This window comes from Periplaneta americana, chromosome 15 (assembly GCF_040183065.1).
Source record: "Periplaneta americana isolate PAMFEO1 chromosome 15, P.americana_PAMFEO1_priV1, whole genome shotgun sequence".
NCBI lineage: Eukaryota > Metazoa > Arthropoda > Insecta > Blattodea > Blattidae > Periplaneta > Periplaneta americana.
In genome coordinates this window covers 116,325,751-116,344,727 of record NC_091131.1, presented here as the reverse complement: position 1 = coordinate 116,344,727, position 18,977 = coordinate 116,325,751, and the positions used below count along the sequence as shown (strand labels likewise).

General features: G+C 35.3%; 1 protein-coding gene across 3 annotated transcripts in view; it reads right to left on the bottom strand.

Annotated features, from left to right (window-relative positions):
* The window catches only part of LOC138715273 (uncharacterized), a 41,713-nt gene that overhangs the window by 11,454 nt on the left and 11,282 nt on the right, over nucleotides 1-18,977 (bottom strand). For all 3 annotated transcript variants that reach the window (XM_069848021.1, XM_069848022.1, XM_069848019.1), the window contains exons 2-4: nucleotides 14,681-14,832; nucleotides 7,020-7,294; nucleotides 4,607-4,783 (exon numbers count right to left, since the gene is read on the bottom strand). In XM_069848021.1, the coding sequence (XP_069704122.1) occupies nucleotides 4,607-4,783; nucleotides 7,020-7,294; nucleotides 14,681-14,832 (604 nt within the window). The remainder of the gene's footprint in view (nucleotides 1-4,606; nucleotides 4,784-7,019; nucleotides 7,295-14,680; nucleotides 14,833-18,977) is intronic.

Here is an 18,977-nt window from a genome sequence, read left to right as displayed (position 1 = left end):
AGAGATCCACTCTTCGAAACGTCGTGCTAGTGCTACAATTTTTTTAAATTAGCAATGGAAAAAGTCCAAACAACTTAACCATTAAACGGCTCTCTCAGCTTTATCTTTCTCATGGAGAAAGCCATGCAATAGTTTTTATAATCCATTATCCTAGAGCAGGTTTGAACCCACGAACCTCGGATCTGATGGTAATAATAGAGGAGTACCCCGACTACTTTTTGTCTCTGTATCATCCTTTTTCACAAGTTTCACATCCAAAGTTATTCCTCCTACATGATTAGTGGCAATGAGCTATACGTTGCAGATGGAATGACAAGTGTTTCCATGTTAGTATGGTCCACTCTTGCCTCAGATGGTTTCTGTAAATGATTCTGTCTTTTACAGTATTATGTGAGGAAATAATAATATTATGACAACAGTGCACAGGACAATAAAGAGTAATGGAACAAATGACTTTCATTAAAAATAAAGAAAAAATGACTATACAATTCACGGACAAAGAGGGAGGTCAATATTCCTCTGTTAGCTGCCACTTCTGACTAGGCTGTTTGATCCCCAGTTTCTCTCACTCCTCTCAACAGTACACATTTTTTTCCACCAATATTCTTTATTTCACTCTACTCTTTCTTTAATTTCATATCCTCTCGATTTCAATTGGCTCACTTTTGGTTGTGGGGTTACCTTAAAGAATGAGTTTTTGTGGCACATCCAACAATTCTATAGGAACTGAAAGATGTGATCTCGCAAGAAATCGGGAATATTCCAAGAGACTTGAGCCAAGCTCAACGTATCAGCGGATCATCTCGTCTGCTACATCACCGACAGAGTTCGCATTGCTGGGACACCGCCGATAGCGCCATCTTTTTTCTTTCCATTTTGATATCTAAATTCCTATTGGCCGGCTAGGGTTTGAAACACTTGAGGAAGAGAGAACCGAGGCTTCGTTTTTACGTTTTGTAGGAAAGAACTTCACTTAGGAACTCACGGCCGACCCGCAAGGTTGCTTCAAGAATTAGTGGAACAGTTGATTTTACTCAGGGACTTACGGCCGACGCGGAAGGTTGTTTCGAGTACAAGTGGAATAATTAACTTCACTCAGGAGCTCACTCTCGACGTGGAAGGTCGTTTCGAGAACTACTGGATCAGTTGACTTCACTCAGGAACCCAATCCCGACGCGGAAGGTTGTTTGGAGAACATGTCGAACAGTTCAGTTCATTCAGGAATTCAGTCGTGATATATAAGGTTGTATTGGATTTATCATGGAGTAGTTAGTCAAAATTACGAACTCGTTTTGGTACTTTGTTACATTTGCTTACGATATATTTGCTGAATTGTATATGGAGAGCATTCGCTAGTGATAATGTCTTGGTTCATGTATGAGAGATTGCGTGAGATTTTGTAGTCGTGGCGAGTTACGTCGTATTGGTGCATAGAATGTTATAGATTAGGCGAAGTGGTTTCGCGGTTTGATTTTGTGTGCGTATTAGGATATGCGGATATTGTATAGATGCGTCATATTGAGATTTCAAGATAGCCTGGCGAATTGTGGTGATTAATGAAAGGTATTAGTTAGATCATAATAAAGAATGTAACGAAACTCCAGTCAAATTGTTTTCTTGATTATTCTAGTACATTGTATTCCAAATTGACTATTACTTTCTACGCGATTCGACTTATAATTCTGAGTATATTGTATTCCAGTTTGTTATTTAAATGGGTACGTGAATTCGGAGCTATTGTCGTTCTATATATATTTGTCTCTCTCTCTCTCGGGTATCAGGTTCATTGCGATAGTAGAGAGATTATAGTATGTGCAGATTGTAATTAAGAGTCAAGCTTTAGCTAATTATGTGCACTTTGAGTATGTGTGTGACTGTTTCACCTTGGATTATTTTCTGTAACTTATCGAGTCAATATGTTGAGTCTACTAGTTAGACTTTAGCTATAACTTTTAAAATCTAATTGGGCATTGAGTAAGAGTTTATGGAAATCGCTGGATATTGATGTTAAGTTTTATATGTTGGTTGAGATGTTGTGTGAATGATCCAGCGTGGAATATTTTGTGATTTTGTGAGTCATGATGAACTTAATATTTTGGAACTTGCCAATTAGATTGAATTGTGACTTTGAAAGCATATTGGCCATTAACGATCAAAATATCGAAGGTTCTGGACTTTATTTATTGTTGTGTTTGAGATCAGTTTAATATATTATTTCTCTTTATTTAATTTCACATATTCATGTTTTATTCCATCAACTCATTCATGTACTTGTTATTTATTATTTGTTAATTATATTTGTTACTATAAATTCACACTGTTTATTCTGTAAGTCTTCCACTGCGCACATCCCAATAACCCAATGCACCAACCACATCTGGCGAGTAACACCCCGGTAGCACCCCGTTTTAAGAGGAAGGTATGAAAAAAAATATACCTCTCAGACTGTCAGCAAAATATTATGCATGGTGCTGCAGAAAGAATGGTGTTTGCTGAACAGGAGAATGGCAGACATAGTCTCAATATTTTGTAAAATCCAAACGTAATTGCTTGTCCAGCATAGTGGTTTTTTAAACTCAAATATTATAATTATTACTGTATTTAAAATGCTTTAAAGGTTAAAGTTATTTTTGAATGATTTTATATTTCAAGTTAAATAAAATATATCTTCCTCTCAAGCTTGTATTGGGTTGGTACATAAATTCGTGTTGGTATTCCAGTTGCTATGGGTTTATTTATCAATTGTCATTTTTTATTTGAAGTTCAGTTGTTGTGCTTGAGTTTACATATTGAAGTTTTCATTTTTGCAGATAGTGAGTGAGGCTGTGGAGACTAGAAAATGGAATGTCAAGTGGAGAAAGTGGAACATTTCCGAGATATTCTTCTTTTTAAGTTCAAAGAGGGGCGAAAGCAGCGGAGGCTGCCAGAAACATTTGCACCATGTATGTGGACAATGCTATCAGAGAAAACACAGCAAGAAAATGGTTTTCTCGTTTTAAGGAGGATTGTTTTGACATTAGTGACACTCCACGTTCATGAAGACCTTCGGGGTTTGATAAAGACCATTTAAACACATTAATTCACAATGATCTATGTCAGTGTACCCGAGAACTGGCAAATGTGATGAACTGCGACCAGTCCACCATCGTGTGACAATTATTGCCACCAACTTAGACGTCTTGCACACACAATCCAAGAAAAACGACCAATAAGAATGCGTGAAGTGATGTTACTCCATGATAACGCCATTCTACACTCTGCTAACCTGACACAAAACAATATCCAGGAGATCGGTTGGGAAGTCATTCTGAACCCACCTTATTCACCTGATCTGGCGTCCTCAGAGTTTCACCTTTTCCACCCTCTATCGAACAGCCTTCAAGGAACTTCCTTTCCGGATGAAAATGCACGCCGAACATGGCTTGATGATTTCATTAACTCAAAACCACGCGATTTCTACAGGTATGGAATCGAAATATAAAAATTGGAAATTTATCTTTTGAAGAGGTGGAGAAGTTCAAATATATGGGAGCTACAGTAACAAATATAAATGATACTCGGTAGGAAATTAAACACAGAATAAATATGGGAAATGCCTGTTATTATTCGGTTGAGAAACTTTTATCATCCAGTCTGCTGTCGAAAAATCTGAAAGTTAGAATTGATAAAACAGTTATATTACCGGTTGTTCTGTATGGTTGTGAAACTTGGACTCTCACTTTGTGAGAGGAACAGAGATTAAGGGTGTTTGAGAATAAGGTTCTTAGGAAAATATTTGGGGCTAAGAGGGATGAAGTTACAGGAGAATGGAGAAAGTTACACAACACAGAACTGCACGCATTGTATTCTTCACCTGACATAATTAGGAACATTAAATCCAGATGTTTGAGATGGGCAGGGCATGTAGCACGTATGGGCGTATCCAGAAATACATATAGTGTTAGTTGGGAGGCCGGAGGGAAAAAGACCTTTAGGGAGGCCGAGACGTAGATGGGAAGATAATATTAAAATGGATTTGAGGGAGGTGGGATATGATGATAGAGAATGGATTAATTTTGCTCAGGATAGGGACCAATGGCGGGCTTATGTGAGTGCGGCAATGAACCTCCGGGTTCCTTAAAAGCCAGTAAGTAAGTAAGTATGGAATCGAAAAACTACTCCAGCATTGTCAGACTGTTGTAAATAGTGAAGGGGAACATATTGTTGATAATTAACTTCTCTCTTATGTGTATCTGATGTGTTTAATAAACTTATGAGAAATTGCTATGGAATTATGCACCAACCTAATACAATGTAACATAATTTAAATGGTATGTCATAAAACAAAGGAAAGTATAAGAATGTAAACTGAATATAATGAAAAGATGATTTTAAGACTAAAGCTAATTACTTCCGCATAAAAATGGTGTAATCATTATCTATAATAATTATACAGAAATGTAGATCAGCTCTCTGACAGTTCAAACATGGTATCAATCATGCTAGACTGTAGGACTCATTCAAGATAAGAACTGCAAATTGGTTATATGTGATGCAAGAGATACGATATTGAAAGATGCAATCATATTCCTGGTCTTGTATGCCTTATTTAGACTAAGATAGTTACCATTTCCTCTGTGCAGGATTCGTCACCAAATTAACACCAAGCCAGTTTTTCAAATCTGCAGGGAACTCGTAGTTAATAGGAAGCCAAGGAAGCCCAACCGGTTTCAATATTTCCAGGTATGGCTTCAACTTGCTGTACCACGCACATGCACATAGCACCAGATATTTCGATATACTCCTATAAACAGAAATAAATTAATTGTTATGAAAAGACACGCACTATAATCTAAAAACAGGCACCAACAATTTTTTTCACGTACAGTAGTGGAAAAAAAACCGGACTGACTCTTGTAACTGATTTCAGAGCCTTGTTCACTCCAGAGCACGATAGACTGGTAACTAAGACTTTCGTGGTTCGAATCCTGCCTGGGAAGGAAACTTTTTTTTGTTCCTTATTCAAATTTATTCCCAATACTTTTCCATTGCTGGTAAAATTCATGTTCTGGGAGTAATAAGTTAATTAAGTAGTAAAATATCGCTGCTACTTCTCAATTGTTCCATAATGTTTTATTCAAGTCTTAATTTTGCAAACTTACAGTTAGTACTGCCCGTGTCTCACATCCTGAACCGAGAGCTCCCTAGTGCTTATAATCACGCCTCTTGGGTCTGCTTGGCCCGGCACGTCAGTTGCAGCGTGCGGCACGGCAACATATTACATGTGCTGAAAACATTATCCTATGCCAGTGCAGGGGTCTTTACTGTTTATAATACTGGATACTCTAATCGTGGTTACCACTATAGCTATTATCTCTAATGGCGATGGCGATGTAAGTACACACTAGGCCACTCTTCGTTCAGTCTGGACAATTGCTGAATTTCCATAGAGCAGCATTTCTCAAAGTATGTTCTGGGGTTCCGTGAGCCCGATTTGATTTTAAATTTTATTTTATACTTTTTTACTTGGTTATTTAACGACATTGTATCAACTACTAGGTTATTTTGCATCGATGGGATTGTTGATAGCGAAATGGTATTTGGCGAGATGAGGTCGGGGATTCGCCAAAGATTACATGACATTCGCCTTACGGCTGGGGAAAACCTCGGGAAAAAATCGAACCAGGTAATCAGCTCAAGAGGGAATCGAACCCGCGCCCGAGTGCAACTCTGGATCAATAGGCAAGCGCCTTAGCCAACTGGGCTGCTCTGGTGGCTATTTTATACTTAGTGGATACTATAAAAATATATGAATGTTACGAACATATGAATCAATAATAACATGAAACCATCGATAATAATAATAATAATAATAATACTAATAATAATAATAATGATAATAATAATAATAATAAGCGTAATAATAATATTCCAATAATATGCGTAATAACAATATGTTTAGGCCTAATGAACATCTAAAACGGAAAATACCCATAATACTTATCACTTTCATCACTGGATTCTCTGTGTATGTGTCCACTAAAACAAAATACCGAAAAGACAAAATGCAGAAGTATAGCATAAATGAGACTACAACTTTCCGCCATAAAACCAGATTGCAGGCTTAAAAAGCAAATACATTCGTCCCACTGAACAGAATTATTGAGATACTAGCTCTCACTTGTCTGTTAACTATTAAATACTAATAAAATATTACAAGGATTCCGCAGTTACACTTTAGATTAAAAGGGGTTTCGCGGTGGAGAAACGTTTGAGGAACACTGCCATAGAGGAAAGAGTTTATGGATGTGTATACGTGACAACTGTAATCGCCATTAAGTCGATAATCTCAAGTAGAGACTGTAGTCTACAACCGGTATTAGTGTTTAGTTACAGGAATTGATAAGTAGGACATAATTTGTTTTGTGAGGGGACAGCCTATACATTCACTTGTCCATGGCTGATCTTGCTCCATAGCTGACAAAAGGAATTCTGCAAAGGCCGATGCGTTGAACATAGGGTAGTAGGCACATGCGGTACTCAGGACCTCCCACACACCCCCTCTGCCTCTCGCCCTGCAAAGAAACAGCTCAGGAAGTGAGACACGGGCAGTATAAGCAGCTGATATTTTGTATTTGTCTATCTGCTGTGAAATATATTCGTAGTTTGAGGGAAGGTTTCGATACGAGTTCATTAACAATTTCCTTGTGAGAACAAAAGACCTACATTGTTTTGTAGTAACACAGTGTATAGTTTCCATTACTACTGTACCAGTGATGAAGATTGCTGTGAATTACAGCAGAAGAGTGAAATTGTGACACAGAAAACAAAAGTACTCCAAGAAGATCTGGCTCAAAATTGACTTTGTCCAACATAAATAAATACCAATTAGACTTGAATTGTGTGTCTAGGAGCATGGAAAGCTACTACGCTATCCATTTTAGTAATGATGTGTTATTAAATGTTTATTATGCAATGTTTAATACCTAGAAATCTTATTTTGTGTATACAATATATTACTATATCTGCTTCATACTCACCTTATTCTACCAACAATCGCTAATGAAATGAGGGCAACATCCCACACGTGTCCCAGATACAATCTGCATGTCATATAGTAGCCAGCTTGTTCACATGATTTCATCACTTGACAGAATAACTTTGCAAAGCCCTGAATACGCAACAGTACCCATTCCAATAGCTGTCTTGATGGTACACTCACTGTATGATAACCACTGTCAGGATGTAGTGGTTTTATTGTTTGGAAAACCACTTCCATGTTCATGGTGAGATAGCGAAGAAGACCCTGGTTCACCTGAAAAATAAAAATTTGATCATCAGCAACTTTACTTACTTATGCATGGTAACATCAAATCACAATTTCTTTCAATATACACTGTCTCTAAAGTAAAACTCACTTTCAGTAATTTATAGCACACAGCCTATGATTAAACAAGTGATATGTGTAAGAACAGTCCTTCCAGTTTTGTTCTCATTGTAGTATCCCTAGTTGACCGCAACAATACAACAGTGGCATGCCATGTCACATCACAAATTGTACAGCTCACTTCTTTTTTATGAAGTCCTGGTATAACCTATATCAACATGCTCCAATCATGGTTAATGTCACATCTGAATGAACACAGTAATGATCATCACATATACCAGCAAGATGGAGCAACTCCTCACTATTATTGTGAAGTTTGTGACGGTATTAACTGTGCATTTTTAAGAACATTAGCTAGGACAAGTGAGAAACATCGACAATATTTTCAAGAAATGGTCTGAGCGATCCTCTAATTTAGCCCCATGCGATTTTTTCTTATGAGGTTATATAAAGGACAGAGTCTATCTACTGTTTTTACTACGAGACCTTCAGGGACTCCAAATGAAGATTGAAGAAGCCACAGCAACACACGTTAGCCAGAGTCAGACAGGAGTTGGATTAGCACGTCAGTGCTTGTCGCATCATGCACAGTGCTCACATTGAATCACTCTAATGAAACAAAAAACATTGCCTAAGGTAAGATAGTATTTGAATAAAAGAATTATTAAAGTGAGACTTACTGTACTTTTGAGACAGATGTATCTCACTTATATTCATTTCATTAAATTATTATTTCAATGTATTTCTTTTATACCAATTTCATTATTATTAAATTAACAAGGGATGGGGATCTATAACTAATCTCGTGCACCACGACACTCATGGTCTATTCCTATTATATATTACTCACTTTAACCCCTGAACTCCCTAGAACTTTTTTTTTTTTTTTTTTTTTGCAAAAGTTACTATTCTGTTATTCTGAATTTACGAGAGTTCACTTACTTCAATAAATGCAGCTTCCTACCTATGCTAAGATTTTAGATTACATAAAAAATGCTAGCAGTTTCACCTATCTAGAATAACACAGCACCACCACCTTTTTAGTTTTATATCATGACCTTCCGTTCCACAGCTTTCAATAAAATAATAGACCAGCAAAACATTTTAGGTGTTTTCTTTTGAGCAGTTTGAAAGACCTGTACTGATGTTGTTCTTTCATATACATTTACAGACTCAAGATCCTTATTAAGGGTGAAAAATGCATGACTTTTCACAACACTTCCGAAATGCAAACAATAATGTATTTTCGTTCTTCTCACTTCGCAACTGAAAACAGATGTGATGCCACAGAAAGCATTCAGCTTTATGCAAGCTGTGGTTGGGACTACAAATATTATCTGTCTGACTGTAGTGCCAAATGCGTTCAATTGTTCATTATTCCTGTATCCAAAACGAAAGTAATGGTTAATAAAAGACTGAGGAAGACACAATCTATAGATAATACCATGAACACCATAGCCACGAGGTATGCATGAAGCGGATTCATTTTGAACACTAATAGTCAATTTCTAAAAAGACGGGATAATGAATCATTAATTACCAATCCTTAATGTTATTAGTACCCTTTGTCACCTACCTTGTTCAACATCTACTTGGAGGATTTAGTAAAGAACTGTTTTCAGGACATGAGAGGAGTGATAGTAGGAGAAAGAAGAATAAAGTGCATAAGATTTGCTGATGATATGGCATTGTTAGCAGAAGAGGAGATGATACTAAGGGATATGCTAAATGGAGCTAAATGACAGTTATGAGCAGTATGGGATGAAAATAAATGCAAACAAGACGAAGACCATGGTCAGAGAAAGAAAAGTAAACAAGGTAAACTTGCGAATTTTAAATGAGGCAGTAGAGCAAGTGGACAGCTTCAAATACTTGGGATGTACTGTAAGCAGTAAAATGAGCTGCTGCCAGAAAGTGAAAAGGGGGATAGCATGGTAAAGGAAGTTTTTAATAGAGAAAGGAGTATCTTCTGCAGACCTTTGGGAAAATAACTAAGGAAGAGACTAGTGACGTGATTTGTGTGGAGTGTAGCATTGTATGGGGCAGAAACATGGACATTACGATGAAGTGAAGAGAAGAGACTAGAAGCACTTGAAATGTGGATATGGAGAAGAATGGAGTGTGTGAAATGGACAGATAGGATAAGAAACGAAGCTGTATTGGAAAGAGTGGTGAAAAGAGAATAATGCTGGAACTGATCAGGAAGTGAAAAAGAAATTGGCTGGGTCACTGGCTAAGAAGAAACTGCCTACTGAAGGATGCTCTGGAAAGAATGGTGAATGGGAGAAGAGTTTGAGGCAGAAGAAGATATCAAATAACTGACGACATTAAGAAATAGGAAAGAAGACTGCTGGGTTTGCAGTGAAAGATCTGCCCTTCGGCAAAACACTATCAATGAATGAATGTTACTAGTTCCATCATTTTACTGATCGGTTTCTCGAATTGTTTGTTAATGAATTATTAAACAGATAAATTACAAAGGATTTAATGAATGTGGACATAGTTCTACTAGACTCAAGTAGATGGCACTAGTGATGCATGACATTAATTAGGGAACCTAGATATTATGTAAGTCCTTAATGAGAAATTCAGCCTGTCTAATAGCTGATATTTCACTCCAAGCCTTTCAAAAATGTTCACGGATATCTCTTAGCACTTGTAGGAAGGCCAATAAATTATTCCCTGTATCACTACCTGGCAATCAAGGTCAGTCTCCAAACTAGAAAGTTTGACTGCTGTCCTTTAGTGACTTTTGTATATATATTTGGCGATAAGGAGTCAAATACAGAGTGAGTCAAACCTAAGTTACCAGCATTCTTACCAAGATAAGAGATTGTTATGTGATAGCAGTGCATTAGGTTTGCCTTATCAGTTGTTGCACAAGTCTGCTAGCACTTTATATTGTCAATCTCAGTCAGTTGTTTTTGAACTGTATTGAGAAATACATATTTTAACATATTTTTCTCATTGAAACATACCTACTGAAGAAGGAGTCATCATATGAATTATGCTTACGCAATGTAGGTCCTGGAGAGTTGGAATATAAAAAAAAAAATTGAAGAAGAATTATTTTAAGTTACCAACTATATGAATACGAAAGCTAAAGAATTGGTAAAGAATGAGTTATGGTACTGTGAGGTTAATTCACAAATGCATGCCTAGAATAGTAGATTTCGTATCTGTAAAATAAGGTGACAAAAGAGTACACAATAAAAAAAATTATTGATTATATTAAATTTAAATGAAGCATATGCATTTTCCTAACAGCAACATCCAGATACCACAGTAGGATTTTCCTAGTTTTGCGAAATGAAACCATAGCTGGAGCATAAGGTACTTAAGCTGTGTGTGTTTGCACCATACGTCAGAATATAAAATTCATGTTATTAGGTGATAAACTGAAAGAACTTACTATAGATTCTGAAATAGATTTAAGTTCATACGAAACACTGCCTGTCACATTTAATATTTAACCCTCCTCTACAAGAGTGTCATCTCAGAAACTGTGAAAACTGCCCTCGTGAACAAAAATTTTAAAAATGTTATTTTTAGGAACACTTATTCATTTAGCAGAAAATTTTTTGGAGATTTTATTATGTAAAACTGAATACTATGTTGCGCCATTCATTCATTGCAGTACAACAGTGAAGTTTCCAGAGTGAACTTAAATCACCCAAATGAGTTCATTTTTTTGTGTGACTTTGCTGAAAAATTTTATTTTATACTTCCAATATGAAGTCCAATTGTTCCATTCTAATAATGCTGAAGCAACAATCAATTCTTTTTGTCTTGCTTCAAAGGTAATAGATAACATTTAACATTTTGAATCACACTAGCTATGTGATAATTTCAGAATATTTTATGTATGATACCACTGCTATACATCTTTTTCAACGACATTTTTTGCTGTTTCTATTCATTAAGTTTGAAAAATTAAAACATATTTACTATTTTTACGGATCTGCACAGCAAAGTATTAGAATAAAAGCATTGCATTAATTTCTACAACCATGAAGCAGATTTTGCTGAATGACATTTCTATGCAATGTCTCATGGGAAGGATTCATGTATAGTAAATCCCTCGTATCCGGCACCCAAATAACCGGCAATACCAAAACAACGGCACTTTTGGCTAGGCCAAATGTATATATATATATATATATATATTTCATGTGAAAGGAAAGAATCGGATGAAGATGTGAGTGATTTTTGTGGATCGCACATGCCGCATATTGTGTTTACTCTATACATTGTTCACGCGTGAAAACATAGACTGAAAACTCCGTTATGTCCCTGGAATAGATCAGGTAGCATCGGTAAGTTGTCACTTGAGCCTTGCAAACAATGTACAGAGACAATATCTTTAAATTTACCACTTGAACTTGCCAGTTTCGAAGGGGTGTTGGATGAGTCTAAATAGGAAAGTGTCAAATTCTCTGTTCCTACAGAGTGTAAAAGTTTCATTCAAGTGACAGTAAACATACACAAGCAGACATTAGAGATATGTTAAAGAGGTTCAAATCATCGAGCGCTACTTCATCGTCTTCATAGTTGTGACATTGGCTACACTGTTCATGTCACATGGCCGCCATTTAAAATTGTCATAAGGTTACGAAAACTTTTAGTATTTTTTACGCTATTATGTATTACTATTACAATAATTATAAACTGATGAATGTACATTACCATATTCAGTATTAAAGATAAACATTGTATGTATTTCAAAACTTTATTTTTAAATATCTATATGAAAATTACTAAATTGCAACATGGAAAAAATGTTTGTGCGGTACAGTATGTCTGTACACAACCTATAAACACATTTTCCAATTATCCGGCACTGGCTTTGTCCCACAGTTGCCAGACATGAGGAATTCTACTGTAATAAGGTAACAGGAACTGTTATGCAATTAGCTGCACATGCCAGTTTGCAGCAACCCTACAGCAACCACAGTATGACTCCTCTTCAGTTTTATAACTGATATGTAGAGCTATTCTGCAAGAACAGTTCACCAATGCATGGATACTGGTACGAACTCATTGCAGTCAGTTCACACAATTTAGCAACAAAAAGTTATTCAAATTCTGATGAACTTAAAAACGAAAACATAACACTGCTGCAAAAAGAGATGAATTTTAAAAATATTTCAGGATTTGTTGCTAGTTGTTACCATGGCTTGGATATATATTCTGGGCACAAAAGAGGAAGGCAACTTGGTGAAAATAATGTTGCTTCATTCTAATGTACCAGCTTCAGTTTATGCTTATCCCACTAAACCAAACATTCATGAACTGCTTAGGAAGTACATTATTACTAAAGTTGATGTGCATACTACTACTGGAAGAGGACCTAAAATACAGTAGTTTCATTTTACGAGGAAACTTCGCATCATTCCACCACCGGCAGACTTCCTACTCTCCCAACCACAGAGCATGGGATGCTAGGTCTACAAAACATTCCAACAGTTAGTTGCGTCTGAGAATTGTACCAGAATGTACGTGTGACTGCTGCTTGTGTATTAAGTAAAGTGTATGCCAGGGTTCCGATGTAAACTAGTTTCCTCATAAAATGAAAGCACTGTATTACCACTGCAGAGATTGACAATGTACCTAATAAAACAATATTGTAGATCTGTACATAAATAACTTAGTAAGAATTTTTCCAAATCACTCACATAGTTTATGGATAGAGATACGTGAAATTTTCCAGGTGTGATAATGTGAAGTGTTCTCATTTTGTCAGTCTTTTTGTACCCTTTCTTTATACTTCTTCCCATAAGAAAATGCACCTTTGAATCGCACATGCAAATAACGCGAAAGAAACATTATTCAAATTTTTAAACGAATTACATGAATACTTGTTTTATTCGCGAAATCTTAACAACTGCTAATATATTTTACCTATTAACTTACAGGAAATTTATGCTATTATGGAACATTTCTTCTGCACCCATGTAATCATTGTTTATGTATTGTATACTCTGTATGTATTTTTTTTTATTTTAGTAGGTTATTTTACGACGCTTTATCAACATCTTAGGTTATTTAGCGTCTGAATGAGATGAAAGTGATAATGCCGATGAAATGAGTCCGGGGTCCAACACCGAAAGTTACCCAGCATTTGCTCATTTTGGGTTGAGGGAAAACCCCGGAAAAAAACTTCAACCAAGTAACTTGCCCCAACCAGGAATCGAACCTGGGCCACCCACTTTCACGGCTAGACGCACTAACTGTTACTCCACAGGTGTGGACTCTGTATGTATTTCTGTTATTCTGTGTATAATTGCAAATTCTAATATGAACCAGATTATCAAATAAAATAATAAACAATATTTTCACAATTTCCTTTTTCTTTTTTCTTTTTTTTTTCGATGGCACATTTCATTCTGCCATTTTGTCAAAAATCAATGCAACTGTGTATTAAAATATACATCAAATTGTAAAAACTGAACACTGGTGCTGAAAATAGTGCTACCACTTTTATCGTGTTTAATATCTTATATAAAGATTATAAAACTTGCATATTACCAGTACTCATAATTTTTAAATAACACCGACAAATTGGCAATAACATCGAAATCTTTAAATTTCAAGATGAATGTTCCTTAAAAATAAAATATTTTCACGGAACTTTGTTTATGAATACAATTACAGCACTGGTACATAAAATCTATGATGTGTAGTGCTTTGAAATAGCATGACGAATAAAGCACTATATCATAAGATATTTAAGAGCTCCAATTCCAAACTTGAAGCATATTATGTTCATTATAGAACCATTACATGAATTTTTTGTTAAATTTTAATTTGGTAGGTTTTTTAAAAACGTTAATCCAAAGAATACATTGTATTACTATTGGATGCTTTTCACAACATGATATTTTTTAAATATCATATTAAAGCTTATTTCATGAGCTTTAAAAAAAGCCCAAATACAACTTTCTAGCTTAAATAAATCATGAGTTATTATGAAATATGTATTCGCATACATCAGCAATATTGCCAATTTTTGTGATTTTAAAAGTTGAAAATTACACTTTGGCTTGTTGACTTTATATGGAATGACATTTTTGTTGTATTTAGAGTTTGTTCCTCCTGCATAAGAGTTATTTACAGTTTATGTGAGTGATTCACAACTTTCAACAAGAGCATAAAATAACAATATGTGGGGCATGTTTTCTCAATGTAGCCTACTTGTGTTCCTTATAAGGCTTATTTCACCCTCATGTCTATCAATAAAGAACAGCTAACTATGAAAACTTAGTTTGTTTCCATTCGGATTTTTTATTTAACACTTAATATTATGATACGAACTTTTGCTAAATACTTAAATCCTTTGTCACAACGAAATTTACACTTCATCCGATACAAGAGTCGGGATAGAGTTGCAGCTTCAAGATGAAGAGCCTTTTGGTCAGCAAGTATTGAAATCGCATCTGAACACACTGTTGCCAATTCAACTGCATCTGTAAATATTTTGATTACTTTCAATACAAAGACCAATATTATATTATAAATATAATGTATAGAAAAATTAACTATGTACACAAATAAATTACTCGTATTTTACGTAAAAATAGCACACACTACAGTCTCTAATATGAAATAATGAAAAATATGAAGTTGAAAGTTTGAATGAAAAGTAGTCTAAACAATTGAAAGAAAATAAGATCTGAATAAATATGTATAGTCCGTGTTTACTTATGCCTACAGAGAAAAAGCTGAAGAATCTCCTATGCTGCAATTATTGGTAGGTTTACTATGAGTAAACATCCCCCAGAAAACAGGGCTGCTATATGACAAATCAATGATAGTCATGACCAGGAAACGGATTTCTATGTAAATACACATACATATTTATGAAACTAAAATTAATTATATTTTGTATTATCTTTGTGTATCACTATGTGTAAAATTGAAAAATGCTATTTATATTGTCCATATTTTGGAGTATAGCACATCTTGTAATAATTTTCAATATATCTTCCATATTTTAAAACATTAAAATAAATGTAGTCCATATTAAATTCCATTAAATACAAATATTTAAAAACAGATCTAAACAACAGTTTCAATCATTTAGAAGTACTTCTATTTTTCAATGATTCCTGTATATGAATTTGGTATCTGTGCTGTATGTTTATTTCCTGCATGTAGTACTTAGTGCCTAGTCGTGAATAGTGGGTGAACAGTATAGAGCAGAACAGGTTTCACGGCCCTTCGGCTGGCTATGAGCGCGGAGGTGGGGGACTCAAGGCCGCCCAAGTTCTGCTCTATACTGTTCACCCAGTATATACTGTAACGAATCACCCCATCTTGAAAATTGATCCGAGCAAAGCTAGTCTCTACACCAGGATAACATCTTGTTCCATGGCCGGGGACTCATTTGTAGAGGCTAGTGAGATCCGCTGCGGTGCACTACTGTCTGTGGGTTTGAACAGGGAGGACCCAGGTAAAATAAATGGTGGTATGATATGCCTGGATGTTGACAGAGCAGATAGATGCACCGCAGTGAGAAACCTGTTTTGTTAATTTTGTACATGCATTACTATACTCATTTATTTTGCATTTTATGCCTTTATTATGATAATATACACTAAGGTAATGTACCCAGTACTTGATTCATGACAATCGGTCAATTCATTGCGGAGTTATGTCATATTATTCTTGCATCTGCACATAAAATTTGCCATTCAGTGAAAAATTTCGGCATATCTGGGTTAAAATAACTGTAGTCCATATTAAGGTTAATTAAAAATTATGAAATTCCATTAAATATAAATGTTTAAAAATAGTTCTAAACAACAGTTTCTATCAATTACAGTAATTTCTTTAAAATTGGTTTCCGTTGTCATTTTAAAATCAACAGTCCTTTCAACAATATGAAAGCAAATTACAATACAGCAGAGCATCAATTATCCAAAACAATTGGGGACGAGGGGTGTTCGGATAACTGATTTTTCGGGTAACTGATCATTTACGAAAACAAATTGTACTGGTTATCATAGGAGCAGTATGGAACAAAGAAACACTAATATTAAACACAAAACTGTACATACAGTATATATTTTGTATCACATGTCTTACAAATAACACAGAGAACTGACTAGCCTAGTTTGAAAAGTTCAAAATGGTCAAGAAAGTAGGCCTACAGTTTAGGAAAAGTACAAATATATATATATATTTTTTTTTTTTGCTTCAGAGCTGAGACTCTTTTTTTTTTTTTTTTTTTTTTTTTTGCCGCTAAATCTCGCAAACAGCACTAGCGAAACTTCTACATGTCGCACGCACAAATTTGAATTTGCCGACTGGAACGCTTTCGGTTGATCGGTATTCGGATAGTTGATGCTTTACTGTATATTTAAACTTTTAAATTTGTAACCAATGTAGCCTAGACATCTTGATAATCATATGCAAAACTTTGTTATTCAGTTGTATCTTGTTATTCTTGAAGATGGTAATAGTTACAATATGCCGAAGTACCAAAATCAACCAGTTTAAAATTAAATTCAGAACTTAAGGATGAAGGTTTGTCAACTGACACTACAGTATTATTTTGTAATCTGTGTCAGTGTAAAGTGACATCTACCAGTATTCGAGGGTTCCTTGTGCAACAACTATTTCAACCAGTAAACATCAGGCCAGTAGCGGCTCGCCGTACAAAAAAAAAGGTGAAGTGCTGTTCACATAAACAAATGCATGAACAGTTTTACCAATATAATGAGTAGGCCTACTATTCGTAAACTACGTACAAATTTTACTAGTTCTAGAACACAAGCAAAAAGGAAAACTAATTTATTTCAGGATTCACCCAACTTCTTGCATACCAAGTCAATCCTCCTATCTTTTAAAGCAGCAAACCTGTCGATGATGTCTTCATAAAATGTTTGAGTTTAACTGAGGGTGGACAGTATATCTCTATGCAAAGCTATGGGGCTAATGATGAAAGTCCCTCCTGTGATGTAGCATTTCCGAGTGAAATTTTAAGTGTTTTCATACAGAAAAGCTTCTTTCATCGGAAGATTTTTATTTAAGTTATTTTGTACAACTTCTCTATTTTCTTAGCACTTTTTAAAACAAAGAACAAATGGAACTGTAGGTAGTCAAGAATTTAAAACATATCTTTTATCCTCTACAAAACGACATTTCTAATAAATTACAAACCATGTCATTTTCGGGATACATATTTCACATGCATTTATCAACATTTTCTGTGTACTGGTACCTAAGTACTCGTATTTATATAATAGAACTATAGTGATTAAACTTATAATATACACTTAGATGTAGGATTAATACACTATTATTTATCACTAATATACTCTAAATACATTAAATAATAAGTTAATATACACGTACACAGTATTAAACTACATGTGTACATTTACGCACGCATTAAACTTTCAAATACAATAGATGGAACAAAACTGACGAGCTCATGAGAAGAAATAATACAAGCCCTGGAAAACAACTTTTAAACATTGTGAATGTATGTGGGGTGTATTCCTGATAAAATAACATAGAGCCAACTAATTTACCACTGCAGGGGTGGCTGCTTGGACACAGGGAATGAGAATACTATTCTCGAGTCAGGTAGTACATACTGTAAAATTTCACAGTCCTTGAACAATAGCCCCCGGTCTTAGAGACCATATTCAACCCTTCTCTATTATTAGTACCATTAGATCTGCAAGTCTTACAGTTCTCCCTAACTGAAAGACTCAGAAACGCACTTCACTCATACAATCCTTCTTCAGTGCATGACATCACGTTATCATGGAAACCAAGTGCTGTATGAGAATGAGAATCCAAATAATTTCACCTCTACAGTATTGTAAGTTCTAATAGACACCGCTCGGCACTCGCAACAGTTGACATTATTCTATTCAGCGGAGGTTGCAGGTACTAATTTTAAACAGCTAAACACTGTTCATAATGACTGAAAAGAAAACTTTTTTCATTTTAGAGATATGGTACCGGTAATAACTAGAATTAATTATTAATACGAGATAAAATTGTGTTCTACATATAAATAGGTGAAGTGGCACTTCACCTACTTCACATGAATAACCGCCCCTGCATCAGGCTAACATACAAGTTCCAAGCAGAGACAATAAAATTGTTTCTGACAGAAACAACAACTTCGAGTTCGAGTATAAAGTCTGAGTTTAACACCGATCTCTACTGTGCTGTCATCTCTGCTCATATTCCTCTCTAAAAACTGAAGAATTTGTGCTTCCGGGAATTCCTCGAAAAATATACTCAACAATCCATCCAGAATGAGTCAACACTCAGAATAAACTATGCTTCAGTCATACACCATGAAACTGTACAGAAGACATTCAAGAATTTCCATTGATGAGACCACAGATAAAGAAGACAGGTTAATTGGCAACATAGTCATTTCTTTGTTAAGTGAGCAATATTCTGAAGGGATTCTTTTACATTGTGCAATAACAAAATTAAAGCAAAGCTCTTCATTGAAGCTATGGGTATTCTGTGGCCAGGGGCCAATAAGTATGATAAAGTGTTGCTTTTTATTAGCAATACCGCCCCTTATATGATGAAAGCTAGACAAGCATTATTTATACTAAAATGATTCATTTCACTT